The sequence below is a fragment of the Phaseolus vulgaris genome, chromosome 11 (genome assembly GCF_051622355.1).
Source record: "Phaseolus vulgaris cultivar YP4 chromosome 11, ASM5162235v1, whole genome shotgun sequence".
Lineage (NCBI taxonomy): Eukaryota > Viridiplantae > Streptophyta > Magnoliopsida > Fabales > Fabaceae > Phaseolus > Phaseolus vulgaris.
Window position 1 is genome coordinate 4,853,235 of NC_143508.1, and position 20,083 is coordinate 4,873,317.

General features: G+C 32.6%; 2 protein-coding genes across 7 annotated transcripts; one reads left to right on the top strand and one right to left on the bottom strand.

The window, feature by feature from the left end:
* The first annotated feature begins 1,192 nt into the window (after window positions 1-1,192).
* Window positions 1,193-9,305, top strand: LOC137814952 (cell division cycle protein 48-related / CDC48-like protein). Of its 6 annotated transcripts, none has more exons than XR_016517282.1 (11): window positions 1,193-1,401; window positions 2,038-2,321; window positions 4,213-4,314; window positions 4,404-6,227; window positions 6,309-6,505; window positions 6,655-6,797; window positions 7,590-7,835; window positions 7,947-8,133; window positions 8,275-8,340; window positions 8,437-8,677; window positions 8,890-9,305. XR_016517282.1 is itself a non-coding variant. In XM_068618120.2 (11 exons), the coding sequence occupies exons 2-11, from the start codon at window positions 2,100-2,102 to the stop codon at window positions 9,249-9,251; spliced, it is 3,582 nt and encodes a 1,193-aa protein (XP_068474221.2). In that variant the 5' UTR covers window positions 1,234-1,401; window positions 2,038-2,099; the 3' UTR covers window positions 9,252-9,305. The 6 variants fall into 6 exon arrangements, 4 of the variants coding, with proteins under 4 accessions (XP_068474221.2, XP_068474146.2, XP_068474069.2 ...); XM_068618120.2 differs by having other exon boundaries at window positions 1,234-1,401; window positions 6,317-6,505; XM_068618045.2 differs by having other exon boundaries at window positions 1,242-1,401; window positions 2,091-2,321; window positions 6,317-6,505; window positions 8,887-9,305.
* A 1,696-nt stretch (window positions 9,306-11,001) lies between these two features.
* On the bottom strand, window positions 11,002-19,300 carry LOC137829724 (uncharacterized). Its single transcript, XM_068636614.2, has 11 exons — window positions 19,165-19,300; window positions 18,244-18,397; window positions 17,197-17,797; window positions 16,940-17,090; window positions 16,313-16,423; window positions 15,397-15,760; window positions 13,649-13,891; window positions 13,167-13,236; window positions 12,397-12,554; window positions 11,714-11,780; window positions 11,002-11,510 (listed from the first exon to the last, which is right to left on the bottom strand). Exons 2-11 carry the CDS (start codon window positions 18,379-18,381, stop codon window positions 11,362-11,364), a joined length of 2,052 nt encoding a protein of 683 aa, XP_068492715.2. The 5' UTR covers window positions 18,382-18,397; window positions 19,165-19,300; the 3' UTR covers window positions 11,002-11,361.
* Window positions 19,301-20,083: the final 783 nt, after the last annotated feature.

Genomic DNA, 20,083 nt, shown 5'->3' on the forward strand with positions numbered 1-20,083 from the left:
AATATTTAAAGAAATTTGTTGAAGTTTTCTATTTAATTTGTTGTTGTTTTTATATTAATGTATTTCTATGTATAGTTATTATGTTTATGAGTTATAATTTATTTATTATGATTTTTTTTTCTATTGTTAATTAGGTTATATTTTGTTTAGTATTTTTTATTTTTCATTACTACAAGGTTTTTAATTTAAAGTAACATTTCACACTTTTAAAAAAATTAAAATTCTCTCACAACCATCACATCACTCACAAACTCCTATAAACTTTCTTCAAACATCCAACCTAACATATTCCAATCAAAACACCTCCACTTTCTTCACACTTTTCTCACACATCCACTCCCTCAAATCCTCACACATCCTCTCTCCGTAATCCAAACAAATCCTTAAGAACAAAAATAATAATGATTTATTCAACAATCAGTTATTATTTGCTTAAGAAAACTATTTTAAAGTTTTTTTGAAATATTTTAATGATATAAAAAAATGCGTTTATAAAATTTATTTTACAGCAAAAAAAAAAGATTATTTCCATTAAAATGATTTTGTGTATATAATTAAGAACAAGTTGAACAATATATTCATAACTAATAAATGAATAACCAAAACAGTCTATCCTCGTATTATGTCGGAAAGTTTTATTTTATTTTTCAAAAAATTCATAAGTTGCTTCAGTATAATGTCACATTTTTAAGATAATTATTTTTTTTAATATTTTTTAATTTGTTATTTAATACATTAAATAATAATAAAATTAGTAAATTATCATCTTTTGGGTTGATTGGTGCACCCTACATTTTTTTAGGTTGTCCTTCATTAAATATGTAAGTTTCAAAAAGAATTCTTTGATTCTGAGAATGAAAATCTGAAATTAGAAAAAATACATAGGTTATTGTGTTTCAGAAATAAAAATTCAAAAATTAAAATATCGTTTCGTAAAATCAATTTCAAAATAAAAAATATATATTCTAAAAAAAGTTCTCGAAAAGGAAAGGTTCAAATTTGATAAGGTCCATAAAGTAATTGTGAAAGTTCATATGTTTAAGAAAATGTTTGGACTTTTTTCTTCTGGAGCGGCCCAATTATAAATACCGGTTTGGTAGTTTCTTCCTGCACTTCTACATTTTTCTTCCTGCACCCCTACATTTTTCTTCTGGAGCAGCCCAATTACTGGGCGGGTCATTTGCAACGGATCAACCCGGATCTGGTTTTACAGTAAACAAATACTTGGCGTTTGGTTTGGAGCTAAGTGCGAATGGAGAGAGGACAGAAAAATACACACAATAGAGAAAGAGGAGGAACAGGGAGAAAGGGTTTTTGACTCTGAAACTCTAAGTTATGCTTTTCATGCTTCTGCAACCTTCGTCTAAACCCTAACCTATTACATTTATTCCCTGCGATCAGGTGTGCCCTTGATTCTTCTCTGATATTCACTTTTATTCTGTGTCTAATCCTTACTACACTCTCCTCACTCGAGTTCTTTACACTCAACTTCACTGATTTTTTTTTTTCGTGGATTTTGGGTTATCTGGGTTCTTCTTGTTTGTTTGATGCAATGTTTTTTTCCTTTTATTTATTATTTTGTATGTTTCTTTGTATTTTTAACAATAAATGCTGTGTTTATTTCGAGGTTAGTTTGAGAATTGCAGGTTAGGACCTGAAGCTTATAAACATGTTGACCCTTTGCATCTCATTTTGAAAATGGTGTTTCTGACTTTAGGTGCAAATTTCCTGTCTTAACTACTATGTTGACTAACTTTGTCTATTGATGTAAAAAAATCATTTTGAACGTTTTAATTTCTTTGGGTGGTTTTTTTGCATCTTCAACATATTCTAGACTTCTCAAAGTCTCACATAACAATGTTAATATTATGATTCTTAAACAAGTATTTAAATTTTTATGCATGTAATTGGAAAAGGGTTTGATATGAAGCTGTGGTGAAATCTTCTAGTTATAATTATCTTGGTATGAGATGTTTGTACATCTGTCTCTTTGAAAAAAAAAAATTTAAGTGCTGTAGATTTTGCTGATTTCTGCAGGTGTTGCTGGCTGAGATATGCTGATTATGTGAATTTTTATTTGTAAAATTTAGCATTGCTTCATGTATCCCAAACGGTCAGGCCAAGATGGCCCTGATTCGAGACAAGTGCGCTCAAGTGACAGGATCAAGACGAGGCCAAACATTTATGGCCGACCATACTTGTTTTACAACCAAAATCTTAGGCGCACTAGGAAAAACAAGAACAAGACAAGGACTGCAGCTTCTCAGATTGCCAAAATGTTGCGTCCAGGAATTCGGAAGTCACAAGATTCTAATACTAATGTAAGTGTCTGTATACCAAATAAGTTACAGAAGCAAAATTCCTAATGGGGATGGCTTTTTATTGTTTAAATTGCATAGGTTTTGTATCACTCAAATTGTCATGATACGGTCAATAAAATTCTCCTGCCCCTTCTAACTCAGTACGTGGAAATATGAACATATCTATGAAATTATCATAGTTGTTTGGTTTGAGAATTGAGAAAACATTTTCTCTCATCTCTTTGTTTCCTGTTTCTAAAAGTTTATATTGGGAAATAGTGAAAATAATAAACAATAAAAAACTGCTTATATTATTTCCTGTATGAACTTTAGAAAAGAAACAAAAGGAAAACTAGATTGCATATCTCTTATTAACAGTGAAAGCAGAAAATGCCAAACAACCCCTAATGGCATTTGCTATTTTATTGTTATTTTTCACCTTTTCTTAAGTATTTATTTTCCTTTTGTCAATTTAATTTTTTTAATAAAAGATTTAAAGTTGATTGACCCAACTCTGAAAGAAGTATCAATATCTTGAAGCAAGGTTCTATTATATTACCTCTTCATGGCTTAGAATTTTGCATCCAGTTTCTGTTTTTCACCATACCAGGTTTCAATGTTTCTTAAAACTTGTCTTCCCTGATTTTTTGGAAACCCTAATGATAGAATCATGGAGGAGCTGATAAAGTTGCTTTATCATAATACTGCTTTGTGCTTTCCATTGTTATTTTTTACTTGACTGTGATCTTTGAATCCAACTGCATCTTTTCTATGTAAATCCTCATTCTGTTTAGTTGATTTATCGTCCTCTAGTTTGAAATGTTTCTCTGTCTGTCTCTCTCTTTCAAAGGTCCTCTATCTAAATGTCAAGACTTTTTTGTGGACGATGGAATTTGATATAATTAGCACAAATGGTTTGTATACTGATGTGTGTGTATATGTACCAATGCTTCATAAGGCTCATTCTCTTGATGTTTATGTTGTGTTTTTAGAATTTAAGGACAAATTACTATCTTTTCTCCTCTCATGAAATTAAGATAAGGCTTTAGACAATTGTATCAATAATTTCCTTCTTAGCACTTATTTTAGGATGGTGTTGTGTCTTTGTTCGTCCCTGTTTGTTTTTTTTAAAAGAATTATATCCAAACACACAAACATTTGTTTGCTCAGAGTAGACACTATTAATTAGTTGTATTTGTATACTATTTTTTTCAAAAAGGTTTACCTCTTAAATGTACTGGAAACGTGTTGGTTCTGACTTCGTACTCCTTTGTGGCCTATTATTAGCAAAATTTAGCATGGGGCCGAGAGAACCCAGCAATAGCTTTGTCTAAAATTCCTGCATCATATTTTTAAGTTTACTGCAGACTAGTTGTACTTATAGAAATAACTGCTCTGAACTGTCCATTTTAATATAGAACTACTCAAACATAACAAGTGTGATACCAACAATTGGTCATAGCATCCAAGCACTAAATTACTAATTATTTATGTATAAAATTCTAGACATAATAGTTTCTTCCAATCCTCTGTTGTCTTCACTGATAACCTTAACAAATGCTCAACTTTAGCAACCAAGTTTGATTGATGAATAATCAGATACCTTAACTTCATCAATCTCTGGTCTCCGCTTTTCTCCCTGTTTCTTTGTTTTGGCTTCTTTTGAGATATTTTTGACAAACGCAATTGATTGTTTTTTATGAATGGGTGTCATTAAAAAGGACTGAAGGGTGTGAACTTAGTAGGTAGTGATGGATTTTATTGTTTTTCTAATATTGGACTCTGTATTTTATTCCACCTATTGCTCTGAATCATGTCATTCTCTGAATTTGATTAGATGCTTATTATAATTCATCAGTATTAGATGGGATGTATCTAAATCCTCTGGTTGTTTTATCTGTACTTCTCTTAGTCTGGCTCTGCCAACCTTCGACGTTCAACAAGGAAGAGAAGGCTTAATGTAAATCTTGAAGATTTTACAGACAGCTCTGGAGCTGAAGATGAAGACTTAATGGTGAGGTTTTATAGCATTGAATATAAAATTTTGTGTGATAAACTTGAATTTGCTATAATTTGGGCTGAAGGTATGTGGCTATGTTCCAGAGACCTGCATATCCGTTGTTGAGAAACCGGATTAAAAATAGAGTCAAACAGGATGGATTGATGTCTTCCAAGCGCAAAAGAGCAGCAGAGACTAAACCAACACCTCGACGTGAAGGTTTACGGCCTCGTCGTTCAAAGGGTGCTGTGATAGAACGATTAATTTCTGAATCAGATGACGAGCAAGACCTTTCAGAGGAAAAGGTTGATCAAGATGAAACAGAAAATGGAAATGATGTCGAGGACAATGATGCAGATGATGGCCAAAATGAGATTGAGGGGGACGTTGAGGGTGAAGATGAAGGTGAGGATGAAGGTGATGAAGATGGTGATGATGAAGAGGGTGAAGAAGAGCAGGATGGAAGAAGGCGCTATGATCTTCGGAATCGTTCAGATGTCCGGAGGTTCTCTATGGAGGAAAGAAAGGCTCGGCCTAGGTCTCCTCGTAGAGTGTTACATCAAGGTATGGGAACTAAGGTCAGCAGGGATGTAAGGAAAGGTGGATCACGAGTTCATAAGCGTCATCGTTTAGCAAGGCCTGAAGATTCTGATGACTCACTTCTTGTGGATGAGCTGGACCAAGGCCCAGCTATTTCATGGGGGCGAGGTGGTAACAGATCTGGTCCACCTTGGCTTTTTGGAGGCCTAGACATGCATGGAACAACAGCTTTCGGATTAAATCTTGCTTCATCAGGTTGGGGTCATCAGGGTGATGCTTTGGCTACTCTTACATCAGGGATTCAAACTGCTGGACCAAGCTCTAAGGGTGGGGCAGATATCCAACCCTTACAGGTTGATGATAGTGTTAGTTTTGAAGATATAGGTGGGCTGTCTGAATACATTGATGCTCTAAAGGAAATGGTTTTCTTTCCATTATTATATCCAGATTTTTTTGCAAGTTATCACATAACTCCACCTAGGGGGGTGTTGTTGTGTGGGCCCCCTGGCACAGGGAAAACATTAATTGCAAGGGCTTTGGCTTGTGCTGCTTCAAAAGCTGGCCAAAAGGTTAGCTTTTACATGCGCAAAGGAGCAGATGTGCTAAGCAAGTGGGTTGGTGAGGCTGAAAGACAATTGAAACTACTCTTTGAGGAAGCACAAAGGAATCAACCATCTATTATCTTCTTTGATGAAATAGATGGACTTGCGCCTGTGAGGTCTAGCAAGCAAGAACAAATTCACAATTCAATTGTGTCCACTTTGCTTGCTTTGATGGATGGTCTTGACTCTCGTGGGCAAGTTGTTTTAATTGGTGCTACCAACAGGATTGATGCTATTGATGGAGCTTTACGACGCCCTGGCAGATTTGATCGTGAGTTTACTTTTTCCTTACCTGGTTGTGAGGCACGTGCTGAGATATTAGACATTCATACTCGTAAGTGGAAGGATCCTCCTCCAAATGAGCTGAAAAAGGAACTTGCAGCTAGTTGTGTAGGTTACTGTGGTGCTGATCTGAAAGCACTTTGTACTGAAGCTGCCATCCATGCATTTCGTCAAAAGTATCCACAAGTTTATACAAGTGATGACAAATTTGTTATAGATGTTGATTCTGTCAAGGTAGAAAAGACTCATTTTATTGAAGCGATGTCTACTATTACTCCTGCTGCTCATAGGGGAGCCATTGTGCACTCTAGGCCATTGTCTCTAGTAGTTCAACCATGTCTCCAGCGACATTTAGAGAAAGCTATGAGTGTTATATCTGATATTTTCCCTCCAGCTTCTATTGCATCAGAGTTGAATAAACTTTCAATGCTTTCCTACGGGTCTGCAATTCCACTTGTGTATCGACCTAGGCTTCTACTTTGTGGTGGTGAAGGTACAGGGCTGGTAATTATCTTGGAACCTTCTATTATTATTGAAAAATTATTCATTACAGCAACTTAATATTGAATATACTTACTGCTCTAGTTTAACAGGATCATCTTGGCCCTGCGGTTTTACATGAGCTGGAAAAGTTTCCTGTACATTCATTAGGACTCCCATCTCTTCTGTCAGATCCCAGTGCAAAGACACCAGAAGAGGCATTAGTACATATATTTAGTGAAGCTAGAAGAACAACACCATCGATTCTCTATTTACCACAGTTTGATGTTTGGTGGGAAACTGTGAGTATATCTTGGTTACCTTTAATTATATATGCTAAATGAACTTATTTGAATGCCCCAAATTTGCGTTTCATTTCTGTCAGGTTTGCTTATATTAAATTACTGTTTTTAATATGATCTGAGCATGATTGTTTTAAATTATCCTGCAGTCTCATGAGCAGCTCAGGGCTGTCCTCCTGACTTTGCTGGAAGAATTACCATCTGATCTGCCTATCTTACTGCTTGGTACATCATCAGTTGCACTTGCTGAACTTGAGGAAGTGCCTACTTCAGTTTTCCCTCAGCGCACAATGTATGCATGATATAATTTACTGCAAGTTTTTTTTTTAGTTCCAAGGCAAAGAAAGTGGCTTTTTTCTTTATACCAGTACTATGTATGCAATTATATCATTATAAATGGATGGTTTTGTATGGGGAAAATTAGTCTTGGAATTCAATCAGACTTGCACTTTTTATGAGAGATGTATCTTAAAGCTTTTTGATGTAGAACTAGTGTTTTCTGAATCTTTTCTATATCAAAGTTTGTTGTTTGTAACATGTCTAAAAATTACAAAGGAAAAAAAGAGTTAGAAGTATTCATCACCTTAATTTTTATGTATCACTTCTATTAATCTAATGTATTTCAGAGATTCATGATTAAGTGGGTAGAAATATCAGCATTGCAATTACTACAAGTCTCATTTATAAGCAACAAAAATAAGCAAATTTGTATTACTTCTAAGTTCTACTTCATTTAATGATATTTTTTCTAAAATATTTTAACTTTAGTTAACTTTACAACAAAGGCATTTTAATAAGAATATTAAGGGATTTGGAAATTTTAATCCATTTAACTGATTTCCTTAGTTTGTTTGAATTCGGATTTAGGTTGCTTAATAATTAGAAGGGAGGTAGTATAACATTTACCGCCAGTATTCAGTGCCGTATTTCCTTATCGAAGTCTTTGTAGTTAGTTTTCCCACAACTAGTTGAATAACTGTAGGTTTGTTCAAATGCAAAGGTTGAAAATTTTGAATAATATTTTTTTCTTTGAATCTGAAAATACTCTCCATGCCTCCATTCACCCTCTTTCTCTTTGGAACAGTTATGAAGTGAATATGCCATGTGCCAAAGATAGGACTTTGTTTTTCAATCTTTTGATAGAAGCTGCTATGTCAATATTGTTGGAGGGAATCAACAAGAAGTCACAAGATACAGGATACCTCCCTGAACTTCCTAAGGCGCCAAAATTGGCTAGTGGTCCAAAAGTATCTGAGCTAAAAGCAAAGGTGGAAGCTGAGCAACATGCACTCCGTAGGTTACGAATGTGCCTTAGAGATATTTGCAACCGGTATGTCAACCTATACTTTATGTACAGTTGTTGGTTTCGTATGATTAATTAATGCCTTTAATTAACTGTATGGATCCTCTCAATATGTATATATTTTTGTCCCTATTACAGGATACTGTATGACAAAAGATTTAATGCCTTCCATTGTCCAGTGTCCGACGAAGATGCACCAAATTATCGGTCAATTATACAGAACCCAATGGACATGGCTACCATCTTGCAGCATGTTGATAATGGCCAATATATTACATGTGCTGCATTCATGCAGGATATCAATCTTATTGTATCCAATGCAAAGGCACGTATTTGGCCTTAAAGGCTTTTTTTTTGTGTGGGTGGGGGGCAGTTGGGCATTGGGCTAAATATATTGAAAACACTTCATACACTAATACTATTATTCAAAGCATGTCTTAAGTTTGGTTCTTCTTCTGCAACTCAGGCCTACAACGGAGAGGACTACAATGGTGCTAGGATTGTCAGTAGAGCTTGTGAGCTCCGTGATGCGGTGCATGAACTTTCTCAAGTTTTACATCTTGATGTTGACTTCTGTCAAGCAAGTGCTCCTGCGTAACTTATTCTTTTTTTTTTCTGACTTCTTCAGGTGCATGGAATGCTCTCACAGATGGATCCAGCACTGGCAGCATATTGTGACAAGATTGCTAGCGAAGGTGGCCCAGTTCAGTTGTCTGATGAACTAGAGGATTCTACATTCCCTGCTTCTCCTGTTGTGGGTATTGGTACTAGAATGAGTGCTCGACTTCGTCATGTCCAACCAGCGGTAAACGTGGATCAGAGTTATGAGGCATTGAAGCGAACCAAGAAGATCACCGAAGTGCATGCAGGTATGAGGCATGATTGTCGTGAATAGGGAGGCATCTTTAGAAGTTGTGGATTCTCTATACTAACTTCAAGTCCTTGCTTTTCACGCACATAAAACAAATATTATCTGTGTTGTTTGGTTTCAAATTAGTTTCTTGTTCTCTTGTTTTCATATACCTGTAAACTTCAGTTCAAATACTGATTTTAATGTTCATTCAAATTGGGTTGATAGCAGAAGACAAGTCACAAGATTCTGTACTGCCAAAGTCCTTCCAGGAGCATCAACCTGATGACACAGATGCTAAAAGCCTCGAAAGTATGTCAATGGAAGGAAACATGCATGAAACTGACCCTGCTGATGGCAACAGTTCTGAGGACGTCACAGTGCTAGATGATGAATTTTCAAGAGAAGTGGAGTCTGTCAAGGAACGTTTTGTAAAGCGTAGTGAAAATTTCAGCATTCCACAACTTGAAAGGCTTTACACGAGAATTATGAAGGGCGTGTTTGAAACCAAAAATAAAAGAGTGAATGGGGATCTTAAGTCTTCAGTTTTGAAGTTTTTGTTGAATTTTTTGGAGGATGATGCAAATTTCTAACTACTGTAATTTCCTTCTTTCTCAATGATTAAAAAGAAAGAATTTTACTGTAAAGTCGGGATTTTTTTAATTTAGTGTCATTTGATTGAGTACATAAGTTTCTTTCATCTCCATCTCCTTGAAAGCCACAATTGTCAAACGCAAACGTATATACAGGATATTAGGATTATATATTTATGCCAACAGCATGTTAAGCATTATGGTCTAAATCTTAAAAAAGATTAGTTAATGTTATAAAATGAAAGAAGTTTATAAATTGATATAGAACTAAATTTTAAAATACTTTATAAAAATATAGATTGAAATTAATAAAACTGTCAAATTAAAATGAAGAAAATCATTATAAATTAAAAGAAAATATATTTATAACATATTACAATTATTTCATAAAATATAAAAATTTAAATTATTTTTTTTTATTCTACCTATTGGTTTAATATTTTTTATTTTATTGTAATATAAAAATACATGTTAAAAAATTATAAATTAAAATCGATGATTAAAATGACGTGAAAACAATAAGAGTTTCCTTTTCATCTGAGCAAAAGTTTCCTTCAAACAATACATCTCCTTTCAGATTAATAGACTTTTTTTTCTCCATGAAAAGAAACAAAAGAGTCAGGTACGTTATTTTTTATAGGTAAATTCCCCCTCATCTTCGTAACTTAAATCCACCTTTATTTTTAATTCTAAGTACGGTTGAAAATATAATATTTTCTTTATTTTCAATGATAATGGTTGTTTATGATGATTGATGATGAAAGTTTGTGATTAAGATAAGTTTTTGTGGTGTTTTTGACAGTGGTTGTATTTTAGTTCTCTTATTTTTTTATTTTTTATGAAGTCCCAAAACTCAGAAAAAATACTAACCAGATATAAAATGAAGTACAAAATTCAAATAAAAAAAATTATCTTTACAATAAAAAATATCGAATACAAAGAATCTTTTGTCAATTCTCTCATGCTCAAACAATGAAAGTGAGTTCTGGCTGCAGTGAAGAACAGATGTCCTGCGGACTGAAATGAAAAGAAGGTATGGAATATGAGATTATTTGAAAATTTGAAATTATACTTCATTTAGAACTATTTAAAAAAATTAAAAATAACATTTTATATTTAATATGGAAGTGAAGGGGTAGAGGTGAGGAAGAATTTGTCTTTTTTTAATTGCTTATTTTCTTGCTCCTTTTTGTTATTTTGTTTACTTCTCACAAAAAAAACTCATATTATTTGAACAACAAATCTTACATAGTAAAAGAACAATTAGGAGGTGCTAAAAAAATATGAAATATATTTAATAATGTAATAAAGACAAAAATATTATATTAATTGTATGAATAACACAACAGAACAAATTGCACAATAAAATTTCATACTATTTAGTAATAATCTGATAACTTACGGTAATCTTGAACTTTTTTTCATAAGAGTGACAATATTTTAGCATTTCATGCGAATTTGATGATATATATTTGAAGTAATATGTTTTACATCCTATTAGTTGGAATATAGGTCAAAGAAGGTATATGTTTTTATTTTCTATCAAATTATTTTGTTTTAAACTGAGATAGTAAAAGACACATCACAAGGTAAAACTCTACTCTGAGAATCATTGGATAACAACACATACATAATCACACAAATGATCCAATCTTGTTTATTTACCTGTTTGTAATGAAGGTCATAATCATCAATTCATTTAAAAAAAGTTGCTTACTAAAAAAACACCTCAAACAGCTCTTATATCAAATTAAAATCCAAAAAACATCACTAAAATATTGAACACCTTGACTTCCTAGTTTTGGAAGGATATACAAAGGTAAGATGTCGCACAAACTAACTTACCAACTATGTAGAAAAGAAAGAGGTGAGGGGAAAGTTGAAATACTAAACAAAAAAATAGTTGACTAGAGTTAACTACATATCATATCATTTGTGTTAAAAGCAAGGTCCCAAAACAAAGAAAGAGATTTAAAAAGTGAAGTAATTTTAACTAGATTGAATAAAAATGATCAAAGACTGACAAGATATTTTGTCAGATTGTTATTGATGTAATTCTAGAGAAGACTAATAACCACAAGGGAAATATGTCATATCTAAGCTTCCGGTATCACTGTTCTGATTTTGCCATACTTCTCAAATTAGTCAACATCTGAACTGCAGCTGAATCTCTTGCTTCAGAAGGATTGGAATCCGTTTTACCTTCAAATGAACACTGAAACTCCACTCCTCTAACAGTTACACTGGCTTTAAATCCACCTTCAATAGAAACATTAGTTACATTTGATTTGCCAGATTAATATTTTCTCAACATAGGCAAATGAATAACTACTGGTCATTGATAAGGTGAACAAAGAGTGCAATGATCAAATCTTAATCTTTTTCTCATTTATCCATAACTTGATTCATAAAGAGAATTTATGCCGCTTATGCTTTTCAAAGTCTAGATTAGATAGCCTTACCCTCTGACTGAGATAGATGATAAGTTGGCAGGACCCAATTGTTTGTGCGACATATATCATCTAGTTCCTGCAAGATTTACATAGTATGCAAATAAGGAGGATGGTGGGCTTTCTGCTAATTAATAAGTAAAGTTCTTATATTTTTTTTAAGGCAGTAGATCCCTCCCAAAATGTATATTGTTGAAAAATGCCACACAAGAAAAGAGAAAAGATCACAGAACAAAGGTAGGTAATAATATCAAACTGAGTGCTTCAGAGAGATGTACACAGCACAAAATGAAAAAAAGTTAACCGCGCATGTTGCCCTTCTTGGAAGAATCTTTACTCATAATTGGGTATATAGTTGAAGACTTGCATTGATTAATAACCTTTCCGTAAAAATGAGCTTTTAGAGAGCAGTGAAAATGTGTACGATTGTAAAGATGAAGCCAAGCAGCGTATAAACAATGCCATGAGTGGCATTGTGCAAATTAACTACAATTAACATGTGCCCTACATAAGAATTTTTTAAAACATTTCATTCTAGTTTCAGTACTTATGTCTACCAGAAACAATGTTTCTAAGAAATTAGCAACAGAACCATTTGATCCTGTGTGCACACTACTAAATTGAATAATAAGGCATCATATAAGTGACAACTGTTTCACCTTTTACTCCAACTAGGTAAATAGAACATTGCTTACCTGGCATGGGCTTTGTGTGATAAAGACAGCCTCAGACAATTTTTTCCTCTTAAGAGGCGAGCTTGGTTGTCGATACACCCTTTCTTGATTCCTGAGCCATGTATCATTACAGCCTTCTATAACTGATTCAATCTTTAATCCAAAGTTATCTTCCCCATCTACATTTACCCAAAAAGACACATGAAAAATCAGTGCTTGTGCACAGTTCATCTATAATTCTAGTATCTGGTTCACAGTTCTATTTAGTGAACCAGACAACGAATCACACTAGGATTTGGTTCGCAGCTCACAAGTCAATTATTTTCTCAGGCTCTAACTAATTCTAGCATAAAATACGAAGTAATTGTGAATCTTCAGATGCAAAGGCAAAAAAGCAGGTGATCATTAACACAGTTGTTCACATGGCAAATCAAGATACTCAGGGCAGCTTGAGTTTGTGGACAAATCAAATTAGAGTGACATTCACAAATCAAGGACAAGCATTATTTTTGATAAACCGGATACCTTGCTAATGACACAGAATCATACAAAGTGGTCGTTGTTTTGTGGGATTAAGTTTGGTGTTAAGCCCGATTTCTAAGATTAATCACGAATTGAGAAAAATGTATAAAAGAAGCCAATAATCACTGCCTAAACCAGTATCAGACTTACTCTACAGTTTGACACATAGCAAAATAACAGTATTAATAATAAGAACAAAAATAACAATGAGAGGATAAACCACGAGAATCACTATAGAGGTGGGGGGTCATACTGAAAGGAAAACACACCAGTTAATATTCTCTGGATATTTTTATCACAAACAGCAATCTCGTCCTCTATCTTGCGTTGCTGAAGGGCCTGAATGGAGTAACTAAATCTCAGATATATGAAAATATAGAATTTTTTAACATTCAAAACAGTAGCAATGTAATCCTTAAATTAAGTGGAACCAGCATAGTAGGTATGGCTATGGAAGCAGAATACTACTTTAACAGTCACAACACATGCGAGCATGTGCATTGGGTACTATGTGCTACTCGTTATTTTTAAAATTAAAAGTTTGCAGTAGGTAAGCCAAAAATGATGGAAATAAACAGCTTACTCAACTGACAGTGCGGATTCAATCAAGTTACTAATACATATATATGTTCTAATATAACATGTATAAATGTTCTTCTAGGATAACAAGGGTATGTTCTCACTGCCCATTCATAGCTACTGAGAATGAAAATAATCATTCTTGTAATTAGATGTAAGTAATGAAGCTTACCAATTCATCCCTTTTTCGTATCAAAGCAGCTAGGGCAGTTTGAGTCAATATCTTTTTTGAATCTGAAATAACTTTGAGTTTCTCCAGATCTGAGTCAGAATGATTTGCAATCTGAATATGACCATCTACAGTACCTTTTTCAGATGACATATTGGGCCTAATGGCATACATATTGTGCAAAGAAGCAAGATTGTTGATTCCACCTTCAGTAATAAGCTTATTTGTTGAATCAACATTTAAAGCCTGCCAAAACAATGGCATTCAGCTAGATTACAGATGATAAACAACGGAACTAAGCCCAACAATCATGATAGCAGTGAGGTGCAGCTCATTTTGAAACATAATTATGATTTCAGTTAATAAACATTGAAATAAACCAGATTTTGAAAACTTATATGATAAGCACCACATTAATGATAATATTTATTTATCAATAGAATAATACCACTAAAAATATTTCATGAGTATTGAACATGACTATCTGACAATTTACAAAGCTTAAATTAATATTTACAAAAGAATTTTGGTACATGTACCTGTACGTAAGAATTTATCAATAAAATATAGGAAACATTTTGATAAATTTAACTATTATAACTATATCTTAAGTTGATAATTACTCATGGGGACTTCACTTCTGGACTCTAATGTGTATCTAAGCTTTAATGCTCACAGGGACAGATACCATATTCAAGTAACAAAATCTTCATTAGTCATGAATTATTCACAAAATGCAACTCTTAGGTAGTGTTTCGCCAAGCTTTTCCAAGATTAGCAGAAGCCCTTCTATTGAATCTCTTACTGGCTTTAGTCCATAAAAAATAAAGGCGCTTTATTTTCAAGCGCTTTTCTAAATTATTTAACCCAGCTTCTCTTTTAAAGTTGAGAAATATGCTACCCCAGTTCCCTCTCTGAATATATATTGATTAGTAGGTCCAAAATTAAATGGTTTTGGACAAAAAACAATGATTTTGAAATTAAATTTGATTGCTATCGGGACATTTTGCATATATTCCAAAACAACAACCTCAGCTATGCCAAAAGTATGGCAGCTATATGATGCTCAAATAATATAGGAAATTTCCAATTTTGGAATATTTGTGCATTAAGAATCCCTGTCTGTATAGATAAAATATAGGTTACCTAAGAGAGCACATTCCAAAAATAAGGCAGCTATATTATGTGCATGCAATAGGAAGTTTTCAATTTTGGGAGTATTTTTGCATTAAGGATACTTGCATAGCTAAATTATAGGTTATCTAAGTGATCCCAAAGCTTGTGTTTTGAAAAGGATCTTTACTCGGGCAAAGAAAAAATCTAGCCAAAATAGTCATAATTTAATCATGTGCGAATAATATAAGAAGTTTCCATTTTTTGAGTATTTTTGCATTAAGGATTCCTGTATAGATAAATTATAGATTACCTAAGAGAGCACATGCCAAGAAAATGGCAGCTATATGATGTGCATACAATAGGAAGTTTTCAATTTTGGAGTACTTTTGCATTAAGGATATTTATATAGCTAAGAGATCAAAACGCCTGTGTTTTGAAAAAGATCTTCTCTCAAAGTAAAGAAAAAAAAATCTAGCCAAAATAGTCATAATTTTAGCTGTAAAATTGGTGCCCGCATCCAATAAAACTCATCCAAAGAAAAAATTATAAGAAAAGATAATCAAAGAAAGCACATCTGAACATGATTTAAGGAAAGCATTAAGCTCAATAACTAGAAAAGTAAGCAAGTTACAAACCTTTTCAGCACTTGCAGAGCCGATAGAATTATACTTCACAGATGGATTCTTTTTTACAAGATCTTCACCGGCTTGTACAGTACTGCCAATAATATACTGACATTTTTCTTTGATCTTTGATTTTAAAATTGAATTTTCATTCATGGTCATTTCCATGGGCTCACATATAGAATCGGATAATGCAGGTGTGCAACTTCTGTTGTTCTCTTTCTGCTTCGGTGAATCAATATTATCAATCTTTGGCTTACTATCATGAGCAGTAAACATGTCCTCATTTACATAAAATTCTGTTACTTCAGGGGTGTCCACCTTTATATTTTTCTCTGTTACCCTTGTATCTTGCAAAGTATTTGAGAATGCTTTCCTGCCAAGATAGAAAATATTGCAGAGAAAGTGCAGATCAGGGAGATAGGTACAAAAAAAAGTGAAAATGACTGAAAATAGAAGAACATTGTATTAAATATTAAGGATTTGAGACAGCTAATGGATGGATCTTGGAACAAATTCCCGCAAATCATCCAATATGCAAGTGCGAACTCCGTGAGCAAATATTTGAAACTCTCATACATTAACTTTACTTTATTACTTGTGACAGACGATAATTCTAAACTAAGTAAAACTATATGTTAACACTAAAGAATCTCTTTAAATTCTATGATATCAAGGCTTGAAAATGTTAGAATAGTAAAATCAAAATGATTTTGGAATAATTTGGGTCATTAGTAAATCCCACTATGAATTTGATGTTGTAAAGGTACCAAAATAGAATCGTTCAAAAGGGCAACTGAAATTAGTATCAAAGACGAGCAAGTAGTTTAGGCACAATCATTGTAACTGAAATGAAATTTGAAAAGCAAACAATATCTGCTAACAATCTAAAAAACAAAGTTCTTTTAACAACGGAGAACATGTCAACCTGGATATCCACTTTGATATTGTTTCATAGTATGGAAGCACATGGAAGTAGTCAATTACAGGAGTGATCATCCAACTTCCAAAACTCTTAGTGAGCAAAGGACCCTGCAAGCTATGCAAAAATGAAGACACAAATGTTATTCAGAAACATATGTACAAAGTCAGCTTTTCTTCTCTGTGAAGGTCATATAAACGCCTAGAGACAAATGTCTAAGAATTAAATTAAAAAAATATTACTTCAGAAGAAACAGACTGTACAACTCTACTCGTTGATGTAAACATCATTCTTTGATGTTCAGTTAAAGACACCCTTTAAATAAGATTGCAACATTTTTTGCTAACAAGTAACCATTCCTCTACCCAAAATTTTTTGCAAAATTATATTAATAAAACAAAAGGGTAAGATAGCATTTAATTCCCAAAGACTACTTATAGACTACTTTATAACTTGATTCAGCAGTAACATTAATGTGCTGTGTGGTACTGTAGTATGAGCATGAGTATATTTTTCTCTGCAACAGGGAGAAAACATGTGACTCCAGCTGAATGCCAGAGAGAAAAAAGCCCCATTTCCTTGTCATCAGAACATCGGGATCTGAGTCATCACACAATAGCAATTAAAACGAACCTTTTAATTAGATCTTGGAGAGGAACTTGGATAACTTCTTCATTGATTGTCTTGGAGCACTGCATTATATAAAACTGAGAAGCTTCCTTCTCTTTGCTCTCAGAATAGACAGTGTCACTCTCCAAAAGAGAAATATCAGTATAATTGATACCTGTACCATAGTACAAGAATCATACTCAGCTATTTGTCTATCAGAACCACATGATAAACTTGATATTAAAATTAAAATATTAACTATAAAATGATGAAATAATTACCTATGGCTTCATTTATAGCAGAATACCCAACTTGCAGAAACACATCTTCATTGACTTTTAATTCATCTTTTGATGACTTCTTAAGGACTCTTTTCTTTTTGTATAGTTTTGTTCCTGATGTAACATCAGAACTTTGATTGGAGGTAACCATACCTTTGGAACCCAGAGAACTTTGGCTGGAGGTTTCCAGACCTTTTGAACCCGGAGAACTTTGGCTAGAGGTGCCCAGACCCTTCTCAACCAGAGACCACACCCCACTGGTAATCGAACTAAACAGCAAAAAACAATTCTCCTTCTTACTGTCGATTAAAAGGATAGCTACTTTTGTAATGGGCCATCCCTCTATATTAGGAACATTCTTTGATGCATCTAAACATTTACATACATCACATGCTTCCATAATCTTCTTTTCTGTTAATGATAGCTGCTTCTCCACGTCAGTGAGCTCTTCTTCATTTGAATTTTGCATGAATTGCATAAATGCTAATAAAGCTGGTCTCAAAACCACAATCAACTTGCAAAATTCATTTAATGGAAGATATTCAAGTTCTGGATGCTGTTTCCTGTGGTGGTAATTATAAAGTAAGACAGCCGACCGCACCTAAAACAAACAAACAAAAAACTCAAACAGGAAAATCAGTAACTAGATAATATCCTCCTCATGCACTCCTATAGATCTATAGTCATATTGTAATTTATAAATCATAAGGCAATATGAACCTGGAGTGTTTCTTTCCATTTTTAATAAGATGCAGAGGGACAAAAATAAATCAAATAGCATTGTAGTTGTAAAGTACAGAATACAAACATCTTTCAACACTCCATGCAACCAACACATGAAGGTAATGTAAATAGGAAGCAAGAATAAGAAAACATAAAAGTGAATATTTCCTCCAAATAATTAATAAAACAAATTACAAAAACAAATATTTCCTCCAAACAACTAATAAAACAAATAACAAAAAACATTATGTCCAAAACAGTCACAGATTACTGGTTGGATTGGAAGGTTATACAAGCACAAAGAGAGGTAAACAAGTTAGACACCTGTCTCGCAACTAACTTCTGTTGAGAAGGTGATGGATTATCGTGAACAGATGATTTTGCAGGTAGCAATGGGTCAACCAAGTGTTCTATAAATGCCTTAACTGCATCTTCGGTTGGACAAACATCAGATGGAACCATGTTCAAGGTCTGTCACCTACTTTCAGAAGCCACATGTTACTATTTTGACAAAATTAACTTGTGAAACACAAACTAAAGTATATTTTTATGAAACATATCAGAAACAACTCAAACCAAAATTGAATATTCACAATCAAATTTTATGAAAAAATTCTAAAAAAAATTAAAGAATAATTAATTACAGTGCATGCATAAGAAACTGATTTGCTTGTTTGTAATTGAGCTAATTTCTATTCTCTTAATTTATATTAAGAAGATACATAGGGTATATTTTTTTTTTGTTTATTCAACTCCGTGTCTACAAAGGATTATAATTTTTGTTTGTTTATTTTAAATAAAAATAAGTATCTTAAATCCTCTTTCATCTAAACTATTACTGATCATCATGCAAACACATCCTTAAAAATTTGAAAGAAATAGTTAAATATTCATATAACAAACACACACTCTTTAATTGAACATGCATGATCACCAAACAAATAAATTTGAATCATATGAATTTTAGAAATTCTTTTCACATTTTTTACATAATTTTGTTTGTTAATACAGTCACCTAAGCAATATTGGTCTCAATTTTTTAGTCTGAGTTCAAATAAGTTCTTCAATCTTTCTCATTGAACCCTAATAGGTGTTTATACAAATAAAAACTCCGCCGGAAAGCTACAAACATACAAAATCACAAAAATAAATGGAAAAAAAATAATTTAATCGGTTTCAAAAGCCACACAGAATCTCATAGGAGTCGCAATGCAGAAAGAGAATGCAGAACAAAGGAGAACTCACTGTTACCGAAGGAGGGAAAAAATGCTCAATTCCAACTATTGGCTCATGCATTCCACACTGCACACAAATTTCTTATGAGAACATTTTGTATTCTGATTTTGACAAAAGTTTATATAAGTCCATCAGAGTACAAGGTACATAAGAGTCTTTTCAACTTCTCAATAAATAATTTAGTTTCAATATTTTTTTAATTTCCGATTCAATTCTTTATTTTTACTTTTTTTTTAAGTGTTAATTTAATTACATCATATTGTAAAATGTTATATTCAGAATTCAAATAATAAAAAGACAGTCCAATGAAGGATTTTACCAAAATTGTAGATGTTTTTAAAATGAAAATTCTCTGTTTTGAAAAATAAGTGATTAAAATTGTGAGTGCAGCATAATAGGAAAACTAAAATAATTAAAATGATATTTTCCTAATTTCTAGGATTATTGTAATAGTAAATTATTTTACTTACATCTTACAAGTAAAAGTTATACTTTCTTTTCAAAATAAATACTTTTTCAAAATAAAAATTACACTTTTTTAAAATAAATAGTTTCAAACAAAAATATTCGTTCAGGAGTGTAATAGGTAAAAATAATTGTAATTATTATTTATTAACTTTCTTTAAAAAATAGAAATAAATCAGTATTTGTGTATTGAATATATATTTATAGTTTATGAATATTATTAATTGTAAAACATAATAATCTTAAATGAATTGTATAATATAAATAATATTAATTGTACGATAAATATTATTAATTGTAAAGGTTAACAATATAAAAAATGTATAGTATTAATATTATTAATTGTATATCAAAATAATATTAAATGTACTTGATTACTTGTAAGGTATAAATTCTATAATATTGATATTATTAATTGTATATTAAATAAATTTATATTATTAGTATTGATTCATCAATAATT

Coding starts and splice junctions, on each gene's coding strand:
- LOC137814952 (XM_068618045.2), top strand. CDS start 2,100: ATGTATCCCAAACGGTCAGGCCAAGATGGCCCTGATTCGAGACAAGTG. Junction 7,836..7,946: donor CTTAGAGATATTTGCAACCG/GTATGTCAACCT, acceptor TCCCTATTACAG/GATACTGTATGACAAAAGAT. Junction 8,134..8,274: donor TTATTGTATCCAATGCAAAG/GCACGTATTTGG, acceptor TCTGCAACTCAG/GCCTACAACGGAGAGGACTA.
- LOC137829724 (XM_068636614.2), bottom strand. CDS start 18,381: ATGGTTCCATCTGATGTTTGTCCAACCGAAGATGCAGTTAAGGCATTT. Junction 13,892..15,396: donor GCTCTGCAAGTGCTGAAAAG/GTTTGTAACTTG, acceptor TTGTTTTGGCAG/GCTTTAAATGTTGATTCAAC. Junction 11,511..11,713: donor TCATCTATCTCAGTCAGAGG/GTAAGGCTATCT, acceptor TTTCTATTGAAG/GTGGATTTAAAGCCAGTGTA.